General features: G+C 42.0%; 1 protein-coding gene across 6 annotated transcripts in view; it reads right to left on the bottom strand.

The window, feature by feature from the left end:
- Window positions 1–121: 121 nt before the first annotated feature.
- Window positions 122–20567, bottom strand: part of cplx2b (complexin 2b) — a 29769-nt gene continuing 9323 nt past the window's right edge. For 4 of the 6 annotated variants that reach the window (XM_028960751.1, XM_028960745.1, XM_028960748.1 and 1 more), the window contains exons 2-4: window positions 14258–14404; window positions 6927–7102; window positions 122–5307 (exon numbers count right to left, since the gene is read on the bottom strand). In XM_028960751.1, coding sequence (XP_028816584.1) covers window positions 5110–5307; window positions 6927–7102; window positions 14258–14288 — 405 coding nt within the window. In that variant the 5' untranslated portion in view covers window positions 14289–14404 and the 3' untranslated portion in view covers window positions 122–5109. Of the gene's footprint in view, window positions 5308–6926; window positions 7103–14257; window positions 14405–15234; window positions 15365–16159; window positions 16251–20567 lie in introns of those variants that run through there. The other 2 variants (XM_028960746.1, XM_028960747.1) reach the window with 2 other exon arrangements.

Genomic DNA, 20567 nt, shown 5'->3' with positions numbered 1-20567 from the left:
CCTCCACTGCGAACACACCATCACTTTGTGTGTGTGTGTGTGTGTGTGTGTGTGTGCGCTATATGGTGAACATTTTGTATTTGTTGTGCACGTGTAATATGCAACATGATTACAGACAAACTCTTTTTATAAATCATTTTTATTTGTCTAATGCATTTTCATTTCCAAAAAGTATGATTCATTGTAATTCATGTGACAACTCTACAGTGATTTGGTATAACATGTAATAATATGACATGCATTAAAAAAAAACAATCTTAACATCCTCTATACCCTGAATTAATGAAACAGTGACACCATATTTATTATTGTTTGTTTGTTTAAGCCTTTCAACTTTATCATAGACACATCAAGATGCTACAAAAAACATCACACATAATGTAAGTATATTTATATAGACTGTATATATAAAAAGAAAAACAACAGGAAAGATTTTCAGATTTTTTCCCCCTCTCTAAATTTGGTCAACACTACCTAACAGCAAAGATATTCTAGTGCAAATATCAAGAGACTGGAATGTTTACATCATGTTTGTGTCGAGCCCCTTGGCTTCACCGCTGCCGGAGAGGGAGGGAGCGTTTGTGGCAGTCGTTTGCGTCCAGCATGCCCACGTCGGCGAGGAGATGTGCACAGTGCATTGATGGCAAGTTAAAGGATGCCCGGCATGGCATGGACAGGCAAATGTTGTCTTTGTATTTTTTTGGTTGCACACAAAAGGAGGAAGGAAACATTAAAAGAAGGGCAACCAATATGGCGTCCTTCTCAAGGTCCTGACAAATTGGATTTTGCCATCCAGCCCTACAAACACAGCAGGCAAGGGCATGCAACCCACCGGAGGGGGAAAATATATATATATATATATATATATATAAAAAGCCTCAAGGACAAGGACTTGACATTTGTTATGAAGAATCCCTAACATCCACCGTTAAACCTCACAAACTATGACTACAAACGCAGATCTGATACGATAAAGTTGAAAGGGTTCACATTTTTTTTAAAAACTTGTTTTGTTTGAAATGTGTCATGAGATCTATGAAGTTAATCTTCCATTGCATTGCATGACCAAAAATAACATTAAGATGGAAAACATTAATTCACTCACACAATGTCACTGTAGCTATGCTGAGCAATTACTGAGCAATTTATTAACAAAAAAAAACAAAACATTATGATTATTTTTGTTATTATTATAGAGAGAATTTTTATTCAATTGTGACTAAGAGACAGACATGTACTTTATGTTGAACACATTTTGATTTGACTATTTTTGTATTGGAAAGTTACAGTATATATTGTGCAGAAATATATTATTAGGAAAGATCTAGTCCCCTTTCGGTCGAGATAAATCTACCTTCAGTGGTTTTCGTTTTCCGTCCAACAGAAGCTGAATGGACTCTCCAAAGTTGGTCTCATAGGCCTGGATGTCATTTTCTTTGTGTTTGTGTAAAGCAGTTACAGCTCAAAACCCCATACCACCAGGCAGCATTATGCTCATACAACCTGTTGAGCAATTTAAGACATTTTGGGTTGTTTTTTGACATTGTACATCCCAAAACCCAGAGCCAGACACTTTAATTAATTTTCATTTGACTGGTGATATTCAGATGGCTTTGATGATCTTAATGGACAACAGCCTTAATTCAGCCATTACAATTTAATGAACCAGTACAATTTAATGTCCGACCGTCTCCTTGGTGCATGAACCTGGTGAAGATGAAGATGGCTGTTGGTGATGGTTTTACCACTGTCATGTAGATGCAAAGATAATAGCCCTTTGCAAATGCGGTTCACATGGTGCTTTGGGTCATGACCATGGTGAGAGCCTACAGCTATTCCACTTCGGTTACTTACCAGAAACGACAGAATTGTCACTTCAAAAGATCATATAACAAACCAGCATGGCGAAAAGGAAGCATGGGTCCCGGGTCCCGGGTGCGAACAGACCAGAAACATATTCACAAGATTGCTTAACTTAGAGAAATGAATCATTTAAGGCCCAACTGAGTCACTTGAGCACCTTCTGAGGAGTGGGATCTACAGCCTCATCCACTCCTTGGATGTATCAGCTCAGAGTCCTGAAAGAACATCTCAGCGCAGCTCTACTGAGACACAGCAGGGGTTTTAAGTCCTTCCCAGCACAACTTCCGATGGCCACCGTCAAGCTCTTTATGAGGGAAGGGTCAAGAAGCCCATGTACAATCTCCAGGAAGGTAGAAAGCAGTACGCCAAAGCATATCTTCAAGAGCTATACTGTGTATTCTGAAGCAGATTAGCCAAAGAAGGACAAAAAAATTATAATAACATTAATAAAAAAAGCCAGGTTGTTTTTCACAACTCGTTCAGCCCTTTTCCCCAGAATGTGGTTATGAAACGTTAATGAAACGTCATGTCGCATGATTAATGGAAGATGTACTCAGGATTAATATGTAAATAGATTTACTCATTTAGCTTAACTGTGAAATGAAACGAGGCTTCCAGGCCCAGCCGGTACGGATGTCAGTAACACATTTAGGTGTCAATTCTGATACTGCAATCGAGTGATTCGGGGGCTAATGATGCTTCCCACTAACGCATTCTGCATTTCAAATGTGAACAGATGCGGCCAATTATCCGATTCAGAGCCAGAAACAGCGATGAAAGGCTGCGCCGTGTCCCCATTACCCATGAGTGTGTGTTACATCGCCAAATAGGTAGGTGCACTTTCACTCCTGATTGGTTGAAGCAGATTCTGTTGCAAGGATTTTAACACACTGACAGGGCAGGATGCAACTAGCTTGTTTGTTTTTCTTCTCATCAAAACGCTTCTATGGTTTGCATGCATGAACCATGAGTCTCACGTGATCTGAGTGAACCTCCACGGCGACGAGGGCGTCAGGCTCCGGGGTTCAGACAGTGGATAAAGACACCTACTGTACACACAGAGACGACGGGAACCAGTAACGTTTTACACCACTGACACGCAACGGAGACGTACACACACACTAACGTACATTAAAGTGTAATACACAGAGCAGACGTTGTTACAAATGGGCTTTTTTAGATTTTTCTCTTTTTTTTATTTTCATTCTCATTCTCCTCATATACACTTTAGAGTGCATACACACTCGCATGTATGAGAGAATTTTGACAGATGTTTTTTATTAACTTATTAGAATATGTATATTTATTATTTTTTTGTTGTTTTCTTTTTCCACAAGAAACATGACGTGACAAAGTTCCTCAAGTTGATTCACCTATTCAGTGTTTTCATTAATTATTGCAGTCTAAACAATATGGCTTTAACTAGTGAAAAACCTTCGACACCTACAAAAAAATCAATAAGATTTATAGTCTTAATACTAGAAATAGAAAACTTGACTGCAGTTTCAGTTTAAATAAAAAAAATATTTTCTTTTCTTCAAATGTAACATAATTGGATATAAACTATATCCAATTATGTAAAGGATGTAAATGGGGAAATTACTGTTACTGCATGTGATCAAACTGGATTTTATAAATGATCTAAAACTGGAGTAAACTGGAGCCTCATGTGTTGGTCCTTTAATGGCAGTGAATAAATAAAATACTCATAATCTCAGAAAGTTTGCATGGTATGTCACTCAATTTTTGATAAATTGTGACCAACACCATGAAAGCCTGGTAAGAAGTTTCAGTCTTAGCTTCTGTCTGATGTATTTACAAAGGGGTGTAGTACTATCATTACTAATTCAGTTAATGTCAAATATATCAATAAATCGGTAAGTAAACAAACAATTAATAATTTCACTTTAATTATTTGGGTGTCTCTGAATTTTGTAATAATAAGACTTTCTTGAAATATCATTGCTGAATAATCAAGTTGTCCGAAGAGATTATTAAACATATCCTGGCATAATTGAATTTGTACTCTTTGATTTACGGTTTTTAGACATTTGACAGCTTGACCTGAGTTTAGTTTTTTTTTTTTCATCCTTATCGGCTGTAGAAGAACAAACCCGTCCTGAAACGCTGACTTTTGTGGGCCCCCAAAAAAATCTAAGTGTTTTTTCACTTCCTCTTTGGTCTAAATAGTGATGGAAATTCTTACAACAGTCATAACTTTTCAAGGAGTAAAATTTGTACTGTCTGGCAGCTATAAATACTTCCTTGTGTGAACCTAGATCACACTAGGGTCAAAACAAACCAACATTTCTTCATGCGGGCAAATGTTTGATTTTGCGGGACATTCACGCCTCTACCTAAATGCGGCAGACTGTTCATCACCAGATCATTAAAATATTTTTTATTTCCTTATTTTCATGAAAATGTGCGAGTGCTTAATTTGTCCACCCCGCATGACTGATATGACCATAATCTTGTGGTATTGTGTTGGCTAAAAATACAAAACAGGCAGTGATTTTCTCCCTATTCGCACTTTTTCATTAAGCTGTGTGCAACTCAAAATGAGCATTTATCAATCTATTATTAATGTATAAATGATGTAGGGTGTTAAGAAAAACAAACATCCCTTGATATACCATATGTAGCTGACATGCCAAGACCCTTCACCCTTTTTGTAGGTGGTTATATTGTATAGGGCTGCTATGACAAATGAAAAAAAAAAAAAATAAATAAATAACAAAAAAATGTGGGAAGTATAAAAATTGGCAGTCGCATTGGAAAAACTAACTTTTTGCACTGTGGTAAGTAAAAGACACTAAACCCCACCTTCAGCGAAGGCACAGTCTTAACAAATGGTCTATTTCTTTAAACTCTGCTCTATCAAACCATTCAATAAATAAAGAAATTAAAAAAAGGCTCACACATTCAAATATGTTGTCAAGGTTTTTCATTCTCTGATCGTAGGATCTGAACCTGAATGATTTCGGAGATCAGCGCTCGTTTTCCCAGAACAGCATCTTTTCCCATGCTGGGATCATCATGGTATCATCTCAGCACTGGGATGCTTTCTGAAAAAACGGTTGCTGGTGTTATGGGGGTGATGGGTGTGTCTCTGCTAACATGTCAAACCAAGGGCAAAAATTTGAGTAAAATCTGTAAAAGGCAGTGCTCAGCCTTCGACAGTTTGGCAAGAACCACCCTGACCCGTCTCCCTCGTGCCATGGGGACGGAGGCCCGGCCTGTACTTTATTTCTTCAGCATGTCCTGCAGGGGTCCGGGCAGGAATTTGAGGACGGTGTCCAGGATGCTCTCATCTGCCTCGTCGTCCTCGTCCCCGCAGCCGGCCGGAATGGCTTTCTTGGGACGCGTGAGGGAGCCCTCGCAGGCCTGCTCCATGGCTGCTTTCTCCTCCGCCTCCTTCTCCTCCTTTTTCTTCAGGCCGTACTGTGGGGGACAAGCAGGAGGTGGCAAAGTGGCTTATTATTATTTATTTCATCTAACTCTGTGAGCATTATTCATGAAATGGAGCGAAGGTGACATCTCACTGAATTAAAACAGTGTGACGACGGTCTGGACAATTCATCATTTATCCTTCCTGTGAACATCCCCTTCATCATGCATTATAGGAGCACATTCATAATGCATCGACCATGTGCACCACAGAGATTTCAAATTAATTGGAAATTAACTTACAAACAGGATATAAAACATTCTACTACTGTTTCTACTACCTGTTACAGATTGTGACGTTATGGTCATAGGTTGTAAGACATTATCTACTGAAAACAAATTATGCACAGATCAGCCATAACATTGTTTTTAATAGGTATCACGGTCATCCATGTTATGTAAAAGAAAGCACACACCAGGCTGTCATTAATCTGTGATGGTGGACATTGGACATGACGGGTCCCCATGACCAGGTCACTGGTTTATCCTTTTTCTTTCCTCGGATTATGGTAGGTCCTTATATGCCTTGCCTATTTTTCTGCTGTTCCCCAGCTGCCTAACATGCCACACCCATTGCCAGGAAGCACTTTAACAACATAACAACATTACGGATGATTTGCCTACCACAACGTACCACAACGTCTGCCAGGGATCAGCCGCACAGTATGGAAAAAGGACGCATTCACATGACAGGGAATTTACTCAATAACAAAAAAAGGGAACGTGGACACTCGTGTTGGTACACAAAACAAAGTAAAAAATCATGACCAACACCAAACCGAAGACACCAAAAAGTCCGGATACGACAATGTGACCTTCCAGATACCAGCATCCCAATCGCAAACTTTGACAAAATAGAGTCACTGTGTACGGGACACGGTACGTAATGAACGGAGCATTCATTAGTTTAAAATGTCCAATGCGCTAAAAATGTGTTCATCGGTCAGTTCGTGCACCGCCGTGGAGCCTGATGTACATCAAAAGGCTGGGACCCGTAGCTGAAAGCCGCTCCTGTCAGTCTGAATTTCCTGCTTCGTAATGAGGGAGGACATTGTTTTGGCTTCAGTAGGGCTGCGCGGTATAAATGGTACTAATGGTATGCAATATAAGTTTGGCCAATGGGAGAGATTTTGATTATACCGGCCTATTGCAGAAACAAGTTGCATTACCTGCGCGAAAACACGCCTACTTGCAGCACGAGCCATTCGTATTGGGCAAGAGCACAGAGCGCACGGCAGGGTTTCTAAATTCTAGTTCCCAAAAAAAAAAAAAAAAAAAAAGGCCTTAAATATCTTCAGAATTATCCAGATATTTTATCTGGTATATGCTATATGTTGACGTATCAACAACTTCCTGTTGCAGTGCCTTTGCTATGGACACATTACCCACATGTTACCAGTTACATTTAAATTCTCTATACCGTCTACATGTACAGTTCACTTCATATCGCAGTATGAATCTTAAGCCATATCGCACAGCCCTGGGCTCCAGACTTGTGAAATATAAATGGGAATGGGGAACGTTAGTGATGAAAATTTCTCTCTGGGCGTAGTTCATTCTCCCATTGGGGGAGATTTTGACATGTGAGTGACACCTGAGCCTGGACATGTCACCTTGTCCCTGATGGTTTGTCGGACTTTCTCCCGCTCAGCCTCCATGCGCGCATGCTTGGCCTTCCTCTCCTCCTCTTGCTGCCGCAGGGCCTCCTGCCTCTCCTCCTCTTTCTTCTGGGCATCAGGATCCTTCTCCTCCTCTCCCCCCAGCATCTTCCCCATGTCTTTGGTGGCCCCTGGAGGAGAGAGCAAGAATGTGAGCTCGATGTTGTCACTGCGTACAGTATTAGCACAAACAGAGTGCTGCAGCGACGACATGGGGAGAATAATAACACATTCAGTCACTCAAAAGGAGACACCTACAGAGCCAGCTTCTCTGTTTTGACCACCACTTTGTCATTAATAACCAATTTAATGGCTGTCATTAATAACCAGTGCCCTGGATCTGTTTTTTTGTTTTTTTTTTGCGGTCAGTGGTCATGGTGAATTGGCACAACACTGTGAAGAATCCATTTTAACCTTGTCTCTATGAAAAAGGGGGGTCTCCAAAAAGCAACAAAATTCATTTATAAAACCGCAAACACCAAATTGTCATATGATATGTAACTTATGCTGAATTGCTTAAGGCCAATCATCATTTAGGAATAATTAGAAATAAACATGATTTATTTCTAAGAGTTTATTAATAAACCTATCATTATTCAGTATGGAGACTGCATTATTCCAAAGGTGCAAATGTGCAGGCAACTTTGTAGTAGGGCTATAGATTCTATCTTTTGCCATGACCTGTTGTGTGATAAACATGATTCATGCTGGAAGCACGTGAAATGCCTGTAGTGCCACTCTGCAGTAATTCATCGTGGAGTTGTACCAGTTATTTCATTTCTTCATCACTTGAAGGACAAATTATGACTTGACGACGCACTGAAGCCGTGGCTTAGCGTGACGCTGCCCCCAACACTTTATTTTTGTTGAAGCTAGCTAGCATCGGCCTCAATGTCTTCCCTGCTCCAATGCACGTTGTTATTCCTGTTATTACATCCGACAGCTTGCTAGTTCATCCCCAGAACAGCTCAGTCAGTAATTCATCATTCTAACTTGCAGCAATCGGCTGTTTGCAGACTGAGAGGAACATGGAATTCCCTCTCACGGTTTAAACATGTTTGTCCGTAAAGTCCAATAAAGCTTTTCAGCTCATTGATGTAAACAACATTTGTGGATTCATTTTGGGACATTTGATGATTTCTAATCCTAATTTTTTATAGGCCTACTTATTGACTTCTTATAACCGTTCAAATGAATGGTGTGACTCTCCTTATTGGTTTACTGCTTTTAAGATAAATATATACTGAGTTTAAATAAGAAACTTGGTTTGAATGAGATGTCCCAAGCATCCTTAACTAATAAATGTAAAAAAAAAAAAAAAGAGTCTTCAACATCAAGAAGCAATGAGCGGGAAAGTTTCCTCGGGCACCATAGACCACGTGGGATTGCGGGGCGAGCCCTGCGCACATCAAACGGTCGCTATCCCCTCCAAAACAAGTTGAAAGCAGAAACTTCAGGTTGTTGCGGGGGATAAAATGCCCTCGCGGTGCTTTGGTGGTGGAGCGGTGGGGATTGATGCAGTTGGGAAGGGCTGATATGGAGCAGAAGTGAGCAGAACGCTCCTCTTCACGCTCCGCCATCTGTCTCGCGGATCTGGCCCAGCCACCGGCCACCAGAGCCTCAACGTTTCCTTTAGCTTCAAGGCTCGATCCGTGCGGCCATTTTAAAACACCACCGCAGCCCCCAGCGGTCCCAGTTTCCACAGGAACTGGTCAGAGATCGCCTTGGTTGCCTTACGACCGCACCCCTTCATTGATTTCTGATCGTGTTTCTGTGCGGATAAACGTCCTGTCCGGAATTTTAGGCACATCACGAATAGCAACTGGCCAGCATCCCAGACAGCATTTGGTGGGCTGCAAGATTCTGGGAGGAATCAGAGAATGACTTCATTGGCCAAATTGCGGTGTGCTGTTTGTGCTTCTTATTCCAAAACGTGCTCCTCTGTGATCCAACTTGAAATGTTCCAGTCGGTGTGGCGGTTCAAGTCTTTGTTATGTCATTAAGTGATAAGATCACCATCTCCTTTTTTTCCATTCCATATATTGTAATCAACTTGTTTCATTATAAAAAATAATAAATCCCCCATCAAATTAACCAGTTAGAATAAACATATTTAATATGAGGCTTTCCAAACTGGTACATGATAAAGTGAGGGTTGAATAATAAATAATTACATAGAATACTAGAGTAAGATACATCGATAGAATAATAATAATTACATAGAATATCAGTTTTTCTGGCATTGAGGCCGTGAACCCGTGCGGGGTCACGGGTCAATATTTTGCATCGCTGCTGTGCGTGCCATTCCGGACAAATCTCTGCAACTTCCATTATATCGATGTGCCCGTTGTTAAGCAGGGCCCAATCGATAGTAAATACAGGACCACCTGAGTGAATATGAATTATGCTGATCCTGGCCTGGGTAAAAACTTTATCTAGCTATTGATCTGGCATGCAGACACAAGCTGTAGTTGTGTACTTATCTCCGCCACCCTTTAGTACAATCATGTTATAAGCTGTACAATTATATATGAGCATCAATAGCTACATGTTTATATGGGTCGAACAACATACAAATACAGTACTTTATGACATAAATGGTTGAAATCATGGGATAAAAGAAAAGGCAGTATTATCACATGCATGAAAAATAGAAAACAAATTGAAGTCTAACATTTCATTACAGTTTATGAAATGGTGCAGTACAATGAGCAAAACCTGGTTAACCACAGGGCCTCTTCTTTTAAAGGTACCCTGATGTTAATTTTTTTTGCTTTTATATCGGCATTTACAGCTGCTTTTAGCCAGCCCCACAATGAGAGTTCCCCACGAGGCGGTGTTTCTGTGTCTGTAGCTTTAAATGCAAATGAGGAGGAGAGAGGCGGCATATAGAGGTGAGCAGGCATTCTTGGAAATGACATCACCATTCAACAACCACAATGTTTGGCACAAACAGTAAGTCGTGTCAGCGTTATTGCAGAAAAAAATATTTATTTATTATTTCTTTCACACGAAGTCGTGTGACGGAACTAAAAAAAGAATACATTTATGCTCATTTTTGCATCCAATCACTGAAAAAACTGTAATGCTTTGCACGTTTTAAAACCATGATGGTCGGTGCCATTGCTTTTTTAGGAAAGGGGTGGGAAATTCTCTGGGCGGACAAACCATGAGAAATAGGACGTAGCCTTTCCCCTTGTGACAACATAGATATTGTTCCACCTTTTTTTTATTGTTCCAACATTACTTTGTCTTTTGAGGCAGAGCTAATATGCACATCCCATTTAAAAATTCTGTTGACAGAATTCAAGTGCTGCTGAAGACCTTTATGGAACACTGTGCACCGGGTGGGGACTTGCCCAGACCAGAGGGAAATATTGAAAGTAAATTTTGTATTGTAATAGGACATACAAACATGCCATATGGCACATTTAAAAGTGCTACTGTTACATGTTACATACAGTTTCATTTGTGTGTGTCTTTTTTTTACCAATTCCACAATTTCTGCAGCAGAATGGTAACTGCCACTGCACAAGACAGCCTTTTAGTGTTTTACTTGGTGGCGGTCCTAAGCCTGGGTAAATGGGGAGGATTGCGTTAGGAAGGGCATTCGGCTTAAAAAAATGGTCAAAACAACTTTGTGGACAACAATCCACTGTGGGAACCCCTAATGTGCAAATCATACAATTTTTTTACAAAAATTTTCAAAAGACTACTTCCTCATTCAATCAAAATTTCCGATTAAGTACTTGAATATGTGATAAGTAAAAATGATGAAATCCCAACCGGAAAGTAGGATCTTTATGGAACTTTATGGAAGCACATCTTCCTGGAACGATTTCCAAGTCATAAACAGGAACATGACCAACTTGGCCTCCCAATCAAACAGAGAACAGCATAAGTGCAAGCTTTATGTCACAATAATTCAATATCACCTCTTGAGTTTGACTTTATGTTTTAGACAGCAAATCAAACATATTGCATCTTTAAAAGCCAATTTATTCTTATACTTTAATGTTTTGATACTGATAATAAAAAACCGAAAGCTAGTCGGCAGCACCTTCAATCTGTAGACATTTCCTTGCACACGGCTCTGTATCTTATAAACACATCAGGACAATCCACATGTGAGGCCAGAGCATTTGGCGGACATGACACAGAGAATCCATAATTAATGATGGGCATCTATTTTGCATGTCTTTAACATTCACCTCCAAAGTGGATTGGCCGTAAAGAGGAAAATAGGCCAGTGGCGAGCGCTGCTGTTTAAATGGCAAAGGCACTTTCATGGCAGGGCACCTTGGGACGAAAGATTAGCACTCACATAATGACAGGGAGCAAGTATGCCATGATCCCAGGAGACAGGGGCAAACAAGGTCACTCTATTAATGGGGTCAGAGGTCATTCCATCTTCCTCAAGCTTCCAAATGATCTTTATTCCATACTTCTGTTTTTGCCTTTCCCTCATTTATGCTCGATTCTAATAAATTCCGCCTGACAGCAGGTGGTGTTCAACGGTTATGCTTAGTTTCAGTGAAATAAGTTCAGTAAAAACACACAATTACACTGCAATGGGTCAGGCTCAGTGAAGTTTCCTTAACCATCCACCCTTGTGTGACTGGGCAACCATTAAAAAGTTGCTTTGCTCCAAATGTTTATTAAGAAAGAAAACAGCTTAACAGCTTTTAATATATATAATTCGACACATTTTCCCCCTTCTACCAGCATGTGTGGGTGGAGACAATCCTCTGCCTGCCTAAGAGACTCCACTTCCCCCTCAGTCCTATACAGCCTGGCCCAACATCAAAGCCCAGCTCTCCAACTGCAGCCGCCTGTTCTGGAAAAAGGTTGAGAGATTTCCTGTTTGATGGAGTCATGTTAATAGCTCTATTCATATTTCAGGAGAGTGTGTGTGTGTGTGTTAGTGTGTGTGAGCGTTGGGGTTGGGATAAGTAAAAAAAAAAAAAATTATAGATGACATCCACATTGTCTAAAGCAGGAGAAATTTGCATGTTAATTAAGCCTTGAAATTCTGTGAAGAATGAAATGCAAAAATAGGTCACTGTCGTCAAAACTATGCAGCGCCGAACGTCAAGAGTGTGAAAGTGGCGCCATTGTGGCGGGTTTGTTAGAGGTTTATCGTTTCACCAGCTAATAGAACCTGCCTCTTTACCCCCTTCACCCACCTGATGGCCCCACCCCGACCCCTGAAGAAGACTTCTTCCTCGGTATATAGGTCACGACTGTCCTTGCAGCAGTCACTGTAAGCGCCAGGCTGCCGTGGCGGCTTCGCCCTCGTATCGTTGCCTTCCTCCCCTTCAGCCTAATCATCGCTCTCCCGCCGGCTGATGCGGACAGTAGCGAAATGTGTTCTGAGACAGAGCGCGCTGCTCAAACAGCTCCGGAGCGTCCTTGTTTTTGCGCGGCCCACTGTGGGAGAAGGATGGCTGGTCGGGCCCGGCGGCTTGTAAAATGTTCTGCCGCTGCTGAATAATTTGTGAGGGACGGAGAATAATAGATGTCCTTCACGGGTAAATCACGGCCAGCCCTCACCAAACAAAAGAATTGGCTGTCAGAGGTCCATTTTATTTATTTGCTTTTGCTTATGAATTTTGCATTGCATGGGTGAAATATGTGTCTCCTCTGTATTGAAATGAGTTTTTAGGTTTGCCTGTGTGTGTGTGTTTGTGTGTGAGAGAATCAAACCGTGAACCACTGCTCATTTGCACTACATGCTTGATGCACTGTGGACTCTGAGCTTTGCAATGTCGTCTCGCTGGATACTTACATATGGCTGAAATGACAATGAAGCGCACATTGACGTTCACATTTAAAGCCTGCAATGGGGAATTATTCAAATGAGAAATTAAAATTTCTCATGGAAAAGAGTAAAGTAATATTACTGCATCGCAGTTCCCCAGGACGCACAGCTTCTGTGTCTGTAGCTTTAAATGTTAATTAGGAGGATAGAGGCGGGATGAGGAGGAGAGCGGCCTATAGAAGTTGAGGGGGTATTCGGGGAAATTATGTCATCAACACTTCCTCTTTGCCACAAACAGGAATTTGTGTCAAAATTGAATTAAAGCCTAAAGCTAAATTCTCTGGGCGGACAAAGCATGAGAAAGGGGAGGTAACCTTTCCGCCTATGACGACATAAGGGGACAAATTCCAGAACAGAATTGAGCAGAATTGCCAAAGCCCTCTTTACACCTATCGCCATTCCTAGCCACTGCAGGACCATAGACAGGTTGGGGGAACTTGTATTAATGTTCAATAATCTCACAAAATGACGATTTCATAAAAAAATATTCTAAAATGCATCTTACAATTTTTGGCTTGAATTGTTTATAATGATAATCTGTAATGGAACACCATGCGGAAAACTGAAGAAGCATTTTCACTCAGCCACACATGTTATTATATTTAGGCATATGGAATGTGGAGCATTAAGGACCGGCCCATTTTCAGTTCCATCTTTTCGAATCTCCTTATAGCCCTCGGGTTACCCTCCCCCAGTCCAGGCCACGGACATTACAATCTACGCCAAGCCTGGTCCCCTGCACATAAAAGGCCACCATGTGACCACCGGCTCTCTCAAGACGGCAATTTGCCCCATCTGGGCCCATCAGGGTGATTGGCAGGACGCAGTTTTATTACCCTGGGTCATTCACCCGATTAATTCGAGTCACGGGGCATCCTTCGAGGGCTGTTTGACCTTTTGGACTTGTATCGAGCAGGTAAACAGTATATACAGTGCACACAACGCCTATAGACTCCAACATACTGAGACACAAAAGCAATTCATCTGTTCAATAATAGCCCTAAAAGCACAAAAAAAGAAGAGATAAAAGAAAACAGAGAGATGATAAAAGGCTAGGCTGGTAATGCTGGGAGCGTGCGCGGAGGAAAATTCAGCTGGATGCAGCCCATATGCCACCGACGCCACCAACCAGGCCAATCAGCAGCAGGCCCCCCCACCGTCGCTACGAACTGGCACTGCCAGAGATCCCCCAGGGACCAAGGGTCTGTCGTTCCTTTTCAGATTCTACAGCGCTCCTCTATTCCCTCCAGGTTCGCGGCTCGCACGCTATTACTCAACGAGCGCGCCTTTAAACGGTATTTCCAGTGGTGTTTGGACAGGAGTCCAGCTGGACACTGCCACCTCACTCTTTTGTCGCTGAAAGGACATCGCAGCCTTTTAGAACTTCTATCGAAGCGGAATGAGCTTTAGTGCTCATTATTCTCATGTTGAAATGCACGCCGGTGAAATAAACAATAGAACTCACCCCCCAACGCTTGCTTCATCACGAAATCCATGGTGCTCTTGAGTGGTCAGGTCTTCGCAAAGCCAAAGAGAACGTTGCATGTAGCCACCCTTCTCTCCAGGTTCCTTTATTTCCCTCCTTGCGTCGGCAGTATGAGGTCGATCAGTCCTGTGGAAAATGTGGGAGACTGATCAGAAAAAAAGGCTTTGAAAAGGAAAAGAACCCCAAGGAGGGCATTATCTTTTGAGGCAGTCTTAACTAAAAATGTATGAAACATACAGATAATCTATAGCGACAAACTCTGCCTCTGAAAAGATTTGTTTTGTACTGCATTATGGGATTGGCTTGTGGAACCATTGGTGTCAGGTCATTTGGATCCAGTCAATATAGCCAATAGCACAAATTAATTATCCAAATCAATCCAATGATATTTGTCTGAAGTGGCAACACTGAAATGGCAAATGAGATTAACCAAGGTGACACAAGGGCAGAAAAAAATGAGTGGTGGACTCCCTTTGTACAAACAGCAAGAATTAGATAATCCTGTGGAATAAAAAAATGCAACAAAAAAAATTGATTGCAATAAAACAAATTATTCAGAAGACATGCTAAAGCAGAGCGGTCGAGGACAGTGATCACAGTTGGACTCTTAAAAAATCTATTAGCTAATGCATCCACACTGACGCTGCTCTGGGCCACGCCCTGCTGCACTGAAGAATCTGTGCAAGGGTGCATTCCAATCCCCCCTGTAGCTCCCCGCGTGGCGAACCACCCGGAAGGAAGAAGCTCATCTTAAACGAGAACTGAGCAATAAGCGAACAGCGGTGCACCGGTTTTGCCAGAAGCCGATAAGCAAAAATTAACCATCATGCATTGCACCAAAAAAAGGCAGTTTACACATAAATAAATAAATCTATTTTACTATTTTGTAGACTAAGGTTCCCTCATCTCACGGTCCCTCAGCAGGAAGACATGAGTAGGGATTTCTGTTTACGTACAATGGAGAACGTGAGGCAGCCCAACTTCAGGAGTCCTTCCCTCGGTTGCCATGGGGACCATGTACCACGTGGCCCATCCTCCTCGTAAATAAAAAAGTATCGGTGCGCTTTAAAGCCCTCGCCACTCAAGACGTGCCTTCCATACTGTTACACGCAACACACTTCATCCTGTACCACGGCCCGGGCTCGCTGTTTATCGCGGCTCTCTTTCCCATGACGTCACGCACGCTAACCATCAGCAGACGCCTCCAATCACACGGGAGGCTGCAGGTTTCCCCGGTGAAAGAGTTACCAACACGTCTGCAAAAACATTGCACATGAACATTTGAAAAAAAAAAAAAAACTATATATATATATATATATATATATATATATATATATATATATATATATATATATATATATATATATATATATATATATATATATATATATATATATATATATATATATATATTGTGGGGTGCTGCGTGCATTGTTACGCCCGATTCGACACTAAATGCAGTTTTATTATATATATATATATAATAAAAAAATTAAAATATATAATACATAATTAAAATATATAATATATAATCATTTGAAATTATATATATATATATTATATATATAGAATTTCTATTTAATTTCTATTTAAAAGCGACGTGAAGCTCCCCTGCATAATTTGGACTAGACGCAAATCTTTGTAAAAAAAGTCCTGAGGAAGATTAGAATAGAAAAAATAAATAAATAAAAAAAATTATATATATATATATATACACACACACACACACACACACACACACACACACACACACACACACACACACACACACACACACACACACACACACACACACACACACACACATATATATATATATATATATATATATATATATATATATATATAAGGCAAGAGCAGCGGATCCGACGCATCTCTCACCTCTTACCGACGCATCTCGTCCTTGCCTTCCAATATCTCGTATTGTTCTGCCCCGCACTGTCAGCTGCTGCATGTGCTGCTTGAAGCGTCATTAGTTCAATGCTAGAGCCCCTCCCCTACCAGAGCCCCTCCCTCCCACCGAACGCCCCGCCTCTTTTTTACACACAAACACACACACACACACACGTGCTTGCGTTCATTGCTTTGCGAGGACCTGAGGTAATTGCATGCATTACAATGCATTATTGCACGCATTACGAACACTAAGCAGACATTTTTTCATGTTTACGAGAACATTTGGTTGCCACCAAGATGGGAATTCAACACGCGCGTTCGGGCGAGGGTTTTATCGACCCCCTTCTGTCTCAACAGGTTCTGTGTTTTTATTATCAGTGAGACATAAAGACAGAGGCAGCCTTGCACAGCAGCTGGCCTTCTTCAGCGCTTCATAAAATGGTGCTTTTATGACGTGTAATTGAATTGGCATTTTTCTGGGTGGGAACAACAGGATATATTTTTAACAGCTGTGAAACCCAACTCGTGCGGGTGCCGCATTTCGTCTCCGGATGAGCAGCTGTGGAGTATTTACCCTTATTTGCCGTGTTGAACATGATTGCTTTATCGACGCCGAGCATCAGCTGAAGCGTCCATGGGCACCGTATTGATTGGTGACTCCTCGCCGAAGACGTCTGTCGGCTTTCTGGGGAACAGCTGAGCGCGCAAGGCGGGGAGGGGGCGGAGCGGGCTCCTTGCGCCTGCTCGGCATGGCATTGTGTAAATGCCCTTCTCTGACCTTGCAGCCGAGCGGGCTGAGCCTTCAATGCGCGCCCGACACCCGCAATCCCCGGCCGACTCCGACGGAGCCCCGTCTGCCTTTCTTTCCCTCTCAACAGCCCCCGCCCCCCCCCGAGCAGGAGCATTCGCTTTAAAAGGGCTGCTGTGAATTCGCCATTGTGCCTGAGCGAAGCCCGGCGAATGATGTGAGTGGATTCTGCAGGATGAGAACGTGGCCCGTGTTCTCTCCGAGGAGGAGATGCGCAGCTCCATCTGCCATCAAATATGCTTTTGGAAAGAATATCTAGTATCTTCATTGTGTACATTGTGTGCGGCTGTGTATGTGTGTAGAATGCTTGCTGTTAAATGCTGAAAAAACTCGGCTGAAATATTGCACACTTCCCGTTAGAACCAGAAAATCATATAATAAACATAATAAACATATAAAGACTACGTTTTGGATCGGAAGATCCATCCCTATCAAACGTATATTAAACTCAAGCAAATAGAAAACAACAAACCGATCGGAATGAGGCATGCATTGCTTACATCCTTGCCTCCTCGCATTAGGAATCTGCTGTTAAGAGACTTTTGTCAGGCAACATTTTGCTTGATTTCCTCCAAAGCAAAAACCATCACAAGAGCCGAGGTCCAAAATGAAGAACGGTGCACTGCTGCAACGCCGGACACGGCCTGATGAGTGCGAAACGTAGCGCTCTTCCTTAGGTTAGCCAATTGAATTCATCGTCTGAGGACGGAGATGGGGAGGATACAGGCCCGCAAGAAGAAGAGCCATCTCCATAATAGGATTAAATGGACTGGCGGGGGCTGATGTGCGATGCTGTGGAAAGTCTGAGTACTTTGCACAGAAGTAGTTTGTGTGCAAAGTGGAGAAATATTTTAGGCCCTGCAGTATCAAAAATGGACTAAATGTGTGATCGAAGGCAGCAGCACTCAGCTTGGTCCCCTGAAGCCTGCAGTGCAGGTTTTGGTTCAACAAGCACTGTTTCCCACAAATGGCAGAGCTGTCGCTATGGGGTGGGGGGCGTCAGCAAGGTCGGCATTATTATATCAATATGTTGCTTGGGCATGATTCTCAGCCAATCAAAATGCCAGGACAGAACTAACTCCCGTATAACACCCGTATAAGGTGTGGGTGTGAATTAGTACCAGTTTGGCTGATGAATGCATTATTATGATATGAAACTAGTTGAAAATACAAAAAAAATTATATATATATATATATATACACACACACACACTATACCAGTACCATATAACATGCATCATCTCAGACCCCTTCTTCAAAGCACTTTCACAATAAAACGAATATTCCGAAAGTGTCCACCACAGTATTGCCACCTGTCCAGGCGCAGACACAGCGGTGCTCATCCTTATCCAGCTATTAAAGGATTCGGCAGCTTACATAACTTCCATTTCAGTAGCAAGCAACCCGGTGACTTGAGGGGGTCCTATTTTCACAATGGAAAGTCACTGAGGTGTAATATAGAATAATGTTATCTAACCAGGGCACGCTCAAACCAATTAATAGAAGTTTTTTTTTTTTTTTCCGCTCCCTTCACGCTTCCTGGTCTGTGCATGAAGATGGATTTGGACAGAAGCATCTTAGAAAGCCAACACAAATGAATCAGAAAAAAAAGTGCAAGCAAGGCGCGCACGCAATATTCATTACGCAAAACTAATAGACGTGCAAATTACGAAAGTGAAAAATGTGGGCGAATGTCATTTTTTTGTTTGCGGTCCTGTTTTATCTTGCATACGTTCATCCGGCACGATGCACCCTGCATGTTTTCATGTCATTACTGTCATTATTTGAGCACTTTATTAAATCTCTCTCCAGGCTGTCTCAAGGACGGCCATTTAGGAGGGATGTGTGTGTGTGTGTGTGTGTGGCCACGGGTCGAGTGGACGAAACCCCAAAGCCGGCCGGCACTTTCAGCTACAGCTTAATGACTCAGGAAAGCAATGCCCGGAGGTGGGAAAATCAATGCACAGAGATCTGCCGGCTATCGGCTTGAGGAGAACGTGATCGCACCCTTCGCATTGCCACAGGAAAAGGAAAAGACTTCAGGATGGAGTCCTGGTTGAAGAGACCCGTTGCTTTGTTCCTCGCTGATGGACTTGGTCAAATGAAGCAGCTGCCTGCTTCACACCCCCACGTGTCCCCCAAGCAAAGGCGGAGGGGAAATAAATCTGTCGAAAAAAAACTATTACAGAGTCACACGTTCGGACTCCATACTTCCTGCATATTTTATTAATGTGGCTGAGTGGTAATAAATCACAGCACTGAGATATTTGCTGGTAGGAGAATTTTTCTTTCAGAATGATCTCCTTCCGAGTATTTTTAGGCACCAATTTCCAGTGGCCTCTCATGACTAACTATCTAATTTTGGCTCATGAATATAATATGTGTTATTAAATTAAACCTGCACACTCTATGCCTCATGTGGCACAGATTTATTTATTTATTTTTTAAAAAAATTGGGGGGGGACAAGTTTTCCAAGCCCCATACCCTGCCAGAAGACCTCATAAGGACATTTCCCTACCGAGGCTCTGATTTCAAAATGACTGCTGACAGTTTGACATGGGGGAATGGATCATCGCGAGCTCTTTTGGAGTCAATAGCCCATTCCTCTAGAGGTCTTTTCCAGTCAATACCTCATTCCCTTTCATTACTGCGGTCGGGTCAGGTGCTCTCACTGTACCCATCATGGAGCCCAGGCCTTTTAAAAAGAGCACCGGACGCGGACCATAATTAAAATAAATAACTACTGAATGAAACTCGCGGAAATGTTTCAAGAAATGCATCATCTGCAACGAATATTAAGATACAGATTACCAAGGAGCACACAATGGCATAGCGCACGTCGGTCCATAAATATCCTGCGTCTCATGTCTTCCTTAGCATTTATCTGAGCCTCAATCTTTTCCCAGGTCGCATGCATAAGTAAACAGCCGCGAGGAGGACGGGTCTTATGAAGATGCCATTTTACCTCAAGGGCCGGAGACGACGGGTGACATTTACTAAAAGCATTTTTAAGATTGCGTAATTATCGGGCCGAGTGCCGCTGTGTACTGGATGTGCTATTTACTTTTTTTTCCACGGCGGCAATTATGCACAATAAATTCCCATGGCACAGTCGAGCAAAATGCCCTGTGCAGGAATGAAGGCAAAGAACAAATAGAATTTTTAGCACATCTTAGCAAATAAGGCTGAACAATTTCAACCCAACTCTACCTTTTTGACGTGTGACATTTCGCATAGGTTTCCAATTAGAGGCTACAGAGGGCTAAAATGAAGATGGGATGGGAAGTAGTGTCTGAGGCATAGCTTCACATCACATGACGAGTGACATTTACTCAACTCCTTCATTTAAAGCTGTTTTGAGGAATCTGAGTCGCACAGCCGCTATGACAGCATTTGCATACATGTCAACTGGACCACAATGGCCATGAAGGAATGACCCGACCGAGGTGGCTATGTAAAGTTTTGAAAAAAACACAACAACACAGGTTTGAATATATGAATATATGCATTGGAGTGTCTACTTTGTCTAGAAAACATAAAGACCAAGGAGTAGATAGAAGAAACATGAAATCAGGCAACAAAAG

Source organism: Denticeps clupeoides, chromosome 18, assembly GCF_900700375.1.
Source record: "Denticeps clupeoides chromosome 18, fDenClu1.1, whole genome shotgun sequence".
NCBI classification, from domain to species: Eukaryota; Metazoa; Chordata; class Actinopteri; order Clupeiformes; family Denticipitidae; genus Denticeps; species Denticeps clupeoides.
The sequence above is the reverse complement of the archived record's forward strand: the minus strand, read 5'-3'. Positions and strand labels throughout refer to the sequence as shown.